This window comes from Leptidea sinapis, chromosome 17 (genome assembly GCF_905404315.1).
Source record: "Leptidea sinapis chromosome 17, ilLepSina1.1, whole genome shotgun sequence".
NCBI lineage: Eukaryota > Metazoa > Arthropoda > Insecta > Lepidoptera > Pieridae > Leptidea > Leptidea sinapis.
Window position 1 is genome coordinate 7,844,885 of NC_066281.1, and position 7,098 is coordinate 7,851,982.

Genomic DNA, 7,098 nt, shown 5'->3' on the forward strand with positions numbered 1-7,098 from the left:
AAAGTGTATATATTAACCGTTAAACCTATTTATGTATTATGACCACATAATAGATAGTGTTGTAGTAAAATAAAGTAAATAGATTAACTGGCCCAAACTTTGATTGCTACAAAGTTAACTTACTATATAAGTGCAATCGGTTATGACGACTTTCTGGTTTTAAGGTTTCTTTCATTTCTAAATAACACAGAAACGCAAGTGGATTATTCAGTTTTTTTTTAAATAATATAAAATTTATAATTGAATGAGTATGATTTTTAGCCAGTAAACTGTTACCGTATTCACCGCGTGGAGGTACTTCCAGCTTATGATTATGATTCAAAATTTATACAATTAATACGAATCTAGGACCTCTCATGCTAAAATCCATTGAGCCGTACATCCATACATAAAATGAAACAATGAAAAAAATATCACATAGTATATACCCAACTCCTCTTAATCAAACATTAAAATAATATAATATAAACCAGCAGGAGTAATATCCACTATCCGTTCCTCTACGTTATGCACGAGCCATTGAAACTTTATTTTTTTTCACAGAGACACGAATATCTAGGGTATGTTCCGATATACACTGCGACCACTGTACTGTGTGACGTCAATTTAGTATACTGTAAAGCCGTTCATTTATAGTCAGTTATACTGGTTACTATTTAAAACGGAATATTGTATACTGTCCGTATACTGTCAGCCGCATTTTTTCACGCAGCATTCAAATGAGTGTTAAAGTTTTCTAGTTCATTAATGTCACTTACCCCTAATGTCACTTGTGAATGTCAAATTATCTTTTCTTTTTACACCTACCGCTACTTCGAAAAAAGGTTGAAGTTTAATGAGAAGAAGAGCAAGAAACTTATTGCCACTCTTTTAAATCGTCATTAAACCTAATGCAACAAAAATACTCAAACGTTATGCCACACCGTAAATAAATAAGAGTCTTTAGGAAGAATTTTACTAGCGATTGTAAAAAAAATAATTTTAAAATCATGAAGCTGAGTGTCTGGATACAGGATCATCCTGCCACCACAAGTAGCGCCCGTTAACGAGCATGACGCATGGGCCAGCCATCGCCTCCGTCGACCATATTTTAGGGAAGGGAACGACCCGTCCCACGTCTCCGCCACAAACAGTGACATTCAACCGAACACCGAAGCCTGTCACGGAACTCAAACTTAATGTTAGCAATTAAATACGCTGTAATTCAAATTATTGAATTAAAAGCGATAACGGTCGTGTCAGTGCGGTCGATTATGACGTCAAGCCACAGAAGTAAATGATAAAGCGTAATAACAAACAAAATTTAAAGCGATTGTGATGATTTTTAAAGTGTGACGTCATTAAGGTTTCACTTAACATGGCCGTTTGCCCTTTTTTATACTTTTATTTTAATGAAAGCCTTTTAATCTCAATATTCTTATGAAAACTGGGACATTCAATCAAAGTGTACAAGCGACCAGGCTTCGTAAAATTAGTAATTGTTATCAGATTTTGTAGATACGTTACTACCACAGACATGGATTACCATTTTTTTTCATAAATTGTAAAACCACTCTAGACCGCGCTTATGAGATTAATAATCAAAACAATGGTGTAAATTGTCATACTAACGGACTATCAAACCTATTTTACGTTTTATAAATATAATATATAAATAAATAGGTACACTGCGCCCGCTCATTGTATGAATTATCAGATGTAATGAAATGTCACTGACTGAATTATTTCTATTGCAAATATAAGTAAGTAAGTATTTCTTAGTCAAAAAAAAATATATGTTATGTAGATAAATTATCACTAATCAATGACTTTTTATACACTTCGAACAATATTATCATTCGCAGTCGGATAGCGGAACATAATGAAGCACACTTTTCTTCTTAGTTGTGTGTCAACTGTCACTGTCCGAATGAAATGTACCTAATAGTACAATAACCGAACTGAATAATTAATGTGTTCTATTGATCCTAATAATTACCAAATTATTTTAAAAAACTGGAGTAAATGCGGCAATGTCTTGATATAGCAGTCGAAGCTTATAATTATGGTGTAATTTTCCATATTTCGGCTTTGTCGTTGAACGTCGTTACCAACATTTATCATATGGTTATCTATATTGGTTTAAACCTTTTAAGAAACACGCTGCATTTTATGGTAGGTACTATTCCGAAGGGTTAGAGTTAGCAGTATATCCGAACAAAAAAAAACGGCTTTCCATTTATAAGTATAGATAAACCAGTCGAGATACAATTAAGTGCACGTTGACAAAGTGGTGGGCAGGAATTCAACGTTGCTATGGTGGACAATCCGATAGACAATAGATGCCTAGTGTTTGTACCTTGCAAGTTTCATGTAACGAGAGTGGGTAATGCATCATAATATTCTAAGCATTAGTTGCGATTTGCATTGCATTATCAAGTACATTATACATAAGTAGGTAAGTAATAGATATTTGACACATTTCAATATCCGTTATCACTGTTTGTGGGAATGAGTTATACCTACAATCAAGGTTATCTCCGTGATTGATAATAGCTCGACGGTTTGGGTCACAAATTTATCAAAATACGTAGTTGCGAATAAAGAAATTGCTAGTATTTATTACGTAATCAGTAACAAAGTTATCAAATTTATTCATTATAGTAGTCTTAATTGCAAATGATAACATTTTTCTGAAAATGATTACTTAGGTACATATTAATCTACGGCAGGTCAACGAACCGCTCGTTGCTCACGTCGTGATTAAGAATGGAAACGCAGAAGTTCTAGGCGCTTTTTCGCAGAGTTAAAATATGCCTTGTTCTTTAATAACAAACATAAATGTGACGATAATATTTATTGTTCAACAATGTTTCAGATTCAACAATTTTTTTAATTCATTAATAAAGCCGTTAAATCGAAAAGTTCAAATCAATTCATATATGAAAGTGTTCGGAATTAAATGAAAACAACAATTTTGTTTTTCCTTTGATGTGTCCCCCGTCGTCCGATATTTGTTTTGTATGGACATATTTTCTATGAGAGAATTTATTGACGCGCGGTTTGACAGTTCTGCTGGAAAACAATTTCAATACAACAAGGGAGCATATTTTACGAAATAATGCTTGATGTTATGATATATTATTGACAAATTCATATAAAACATTATTTTATTTATTATATTATACAGAACAACGTCTGTCGGGTCATCTAGTTTGACATAAGTTTTAAATAGAAGTAATTGTAGTATTGCGATTGGCCACGAAGTATAATCCGGCTATGTTTGAAAGCGAACAGTTGCTTATAACGTAGTGGTTTTGGGCTATCTCCATTTTTTACAAGATTATAGCCGTCATCTGTCAATGACTGCACGTTTCATACAATCGAGTGAATCGCTTTTTTCATAGAGTTTCGCTAGGCTGGTATGTCCATATCCGTCGTTGCGGCCAAATAAATTACATAGTAAACTCATATCTGTCGTGTATTTTAACAATGCAACGATCTCTTACTCCGAAACATGGCAACCAGAGGTAACTTTACAGTGGTTTTATTTAAATTTCCAACTGGCTTACACATAGAAAGCTGTTTATTTACACCAATGAACACTTTAACGCGGAAAAGAATATTGTTGTTGCAAAATGAGTTCAAGTGAAGACAATGAGTGTGAAGAAAAACTTACTTTAACGCCTGCTGAAACTCAAGGGGTGGTAAGAGCCATTTAGTTTTAATTTCCGCGCATTACTTAAGATGCATTGATGGACTTAGGTTTTGCACGTTCGTCCATCAATCTCTCTATTAGGCAAAATACTATAAATCATGCCAAGCGCCGTAAAGAAACATGATCGGAGGAACAAAATTATAATACATTTGATTTACAAGAAAAATAATATATTATTGTAAAATTAAACAATAACCAATAGGAACTTGTGTGACATTCTATTAAGTAACAAATGTCATTACTAAATAATATACTTATATTAATACTGCAGTAAAACCTTACACATATCAATCAATAATTGTTATATAAATGCAAGAAAAACCTACTAACTAATAGATAACAATAATTGCAAATATAGCAGTCACAATAATTTAGCGGGGTTATAAGTTATATAAAAGTTATTCTAAGGTTAATAAACTAATACTTACTTATCTTAAAGTTTTATTACCTAGCAACCAGCGAATTAACCTAACTTATCTCTATAAAAAGTTCTTGCCTTAATGATAATTCGAATGACCTACGAGTGGTTGATAACTGTGCGAGTACATGAGGCCTATTCTGGGATATCACTGAGCTTCATTCCACCTGAACACCGGTACAGACGCTCGTGCATTGGTAGCTCTCCAACCAGAAAGCGGTCCAAGGCCTTAGCTGCCATTCTTGAATGTCCTGAACTTCTGAATGCGATACTGGCATCGCGTCCTGCGTATTCCAACATTATATCTGCACCGCCTGGATGCTGCAAGAATAATACAATTAAAATAAGAAATCTAGAAAATTACATAATGAAGGTGATTAATCAACTTTTTGTCCAAGATAATAGGGAAGTCCCAGGCCCAATAGTGTCGTAAGAGGCGAATAAAGGCATTTACCAGTGGGAGGCTTCTTGGCAAAGGATCCGGCTAGAATGCAGTACCACAACGGCACCTTTTTCTGTCGTGAAGTAGAAATGTGTAAGCATTATTGTGTTTCGGTCCGAAGGGCGCCGTGGCTAGTGAAATTACTGGGCAAATGAGAATTTTTGGGTTTTTCAAGAATCCTGAGTGGCACTGCATTGTAATGGGCAGGGAATATCAATTACCATCAGCTGAACATCCTGATCGTTTCGTCCTTTATTGAAATAAAAAAATCCTTAAGTTAAGATTTAGGAAACAATAAGTTTATAAGATGATATAATGTGTGTTTTTCTAGATACATAGATAATGAATAAAATTAAAATCAAATATTTAAATACCAACCTCATCTAGGAAAGTGGAAATATCGTACACTCGATCGTAAATGACCACCCAGCAATCGCTTGGTGTGTCGTGCTGTGAAACCTCTGCCAGAGTAATAACTCTATCTTTCGCGTCAGTCGAGTCAGAGATTTCTTTAATGGGTTCTGACCACTGAGTATTCTTCTCCAGAGTCCAGGGATTGACGTATCGCAGAGCTGCCATCGTCAATGCCATTATGTCCAGTTCATCAGAATCTTTGTTCATGGGAAGTGCACCAGCTAAACCAACGTCCGGAATAATTCGCACTGAAGTCATTTTGTTTGATAATTCAGTCTTCTTTTTTTTTATAGTATGAGTTTTATAGACAGATCTATTCTATAGATTGACAGCCACTGTAACAAGATAATATAATTATAAGAAAATTTCGATGGATTCTCTTTATAAATGAAATACTTAATTCATTTATATATTGTTAGCAGAACCTACATTGTTCTCATGAATTCGTAAAATGCCTGATATCATTATATTATGCCGACAATTTATGATTTAGATATTATTATGTTTATTAATTAATATCAAGTTTAACGCAAGGTTATCGTGAAGTTCTATGTCAAACAAGGAAAAGAATATAAATAATATGAAATAAACCTTGTGGGCTCTACTGGGTATTTCAGATTTACTACAAAACCATTTTTTAATTTACATTATTTATGACAAACATTAAAATATATTTGGGCAACTGTCCTCCGGTAATTAAAGCCTGATTGAAAGACACCGCTCTACCATCATTTCAATTCTTAATGTAGATAGGTACACATAATTCCTACATGAATTAAAATAAATGAAATGTTTAAAAAAACTATAAGTGAAGTAGGTAAAATTACCTTAAATAATTGCTATCTCTGTTGTTGTTCAAATCCAGGGGAATGACTATCACAAAAGTTATCACTGTGCCACCAATAATCGCGATTTAGGTTCGTATCTAACGTTTCCGATAAATTCATGTGAGCGTAGATCATTGCCACAGACTAATACACACTCTTCATTTATCGCGTTCGATTTGTGAATGAGATTTTGTCGAATCCGCGAGGTTTTATATATCCGTCGCGGGCGCGTGCTGCGGGCATTGGCACGCGTCTACTCACACAATCTGATGTAACTAGTGCGTTATCTTGCCTGTTAGCGTGCGCCAAACAATGCTGAATTTTCTGTTTTGAACTTTGTGTGTGGATATATTTTACGTTGGAAATCGGAACTAGAGCTATCTCATTTATTCTAGTAAGGATTTTCTTGCTAAATGTGATTGAATTGGTTATGTCTAACATATTAATATGATTTTATTATTTTTACTTACGGTTACCCGTGATTTCGTACGAATTTACGAGTGTTACGATATTTACAAATTATATACAAACCAATTATATTCATAAATATCTCATTGTTAAGGCAGTGTGTGTTTTTCTCTGACTGCCACGAAAACGATTTATTTTTAGGGCTAATATATATAGCCTGTGACACTGTATTAATGTAGCTTTTAATTGGTAACAGAATCTTCAAAAGTTCTTGTAGATCCAGAGATTACCCCTTACAATCTCACAAACTCTACCTCTTCATAATATTAGTATAATATTATAATATTGACTGCCTAGGTTTAGCGTAAGCCTAAGTTTGCTATATCGAAATAAAAAAATTGTAACTATAATAGTAGGTAGCTATCATTTGTCCTAAACCGTCTATGAAATATAATATTTCGCTTTTCTACTTCAAAATATTAATTCTGATTAGGATGCTGAACAAAAAATTACAGGTGAAAAATATTAAAGCATAACTTTTGAAGTAAAACTTCTTTAGGCGTGACTTGGGTGTAACTCAGAATATTTTTCTGACGGAAGTAAAGTAAGTACTTCCGGCAGAAAAAAGTCAATTGAAACAATTTTTAACCATTATAATGGTTTAAAAAATTGTTTCAAATTACTCGGTAACATTTTTTGTAAATCTCCAAGTGTATTTGTTCATTTATGACTACTTTGTAATAAATAATAAATGAAAGTTCTCAATCTGATGTTAGCGACATTCATTAATTTTTCTTAGTCCATCGGACAGGCAAAAGACCCATAGAGCCATATTCGTTAATATTCAATAACAACGTTATATTGATATGTGTGATATTAATAATTTAATTAT

The 7,098-nt window shown here is 33.5% G+C and overlaps 1 protein-coding gene across 2 annotated transcripts; it reads right to left on the reverse strand.

Annotated features, from left to right (window-relative positions):
- Nucleotides 1-2,573: 2,573 nt before the first annotated feature.
- LOC126969136 (uncharacterized) lies at nt 2,574-6,035 on the reverse strand. 2 transcript variants are annotated; one of them, XR_007730358.1, is made up of 4 exons: nt 5,799-6,035; nt 4,936-5,306; nt 3,659-4,436; nt 2,574-3,054 (listed from the first exon to the last, which is right to left on the reverse strand). XR_007730358.1 is itself a non-coding variant. In XM_050814448.1 (3 exons), exons 2-3 carry the CDS (start codon nt 5,227-5,229, stop codon nt 4,251-4,253), a joined length of 480 nt encoding a protein of 159 aa, XP_050670405.1. In that variant the 5' UTR covers nt 5,230-5,306; nt 5,799-6,035; the 3' UTR covers nt 2,574-4,250. The 2 variants fall into 2 exon arrangements, 1 of the variants encoding a protein (XP_050670405.1); XM_050814448.1 differs by having other exon boundaries at nt 2,574-4,436.
- Between the last annotated feature and the right edge of the window lie 1,063 nt (nt 6,036-7,098).

Bases quoted from the DNA above. Each gene is read 5' to 3' on its own strand.
- LOC126969136 (XM_050814448.1), bottom strand. From the start codon at position 5,229: ATGACTTCAGTGCGAATTATTCCGGACGTTGGTTTAGCTGGTGCACTT. The intron at 4,437-4,935 runs GTTGGTATTTAA...TTATTCTTGCAG, and splicing joins TTTCCACTTTCCTAGATGAG to CATCCAGGCGGTGCAGATAT.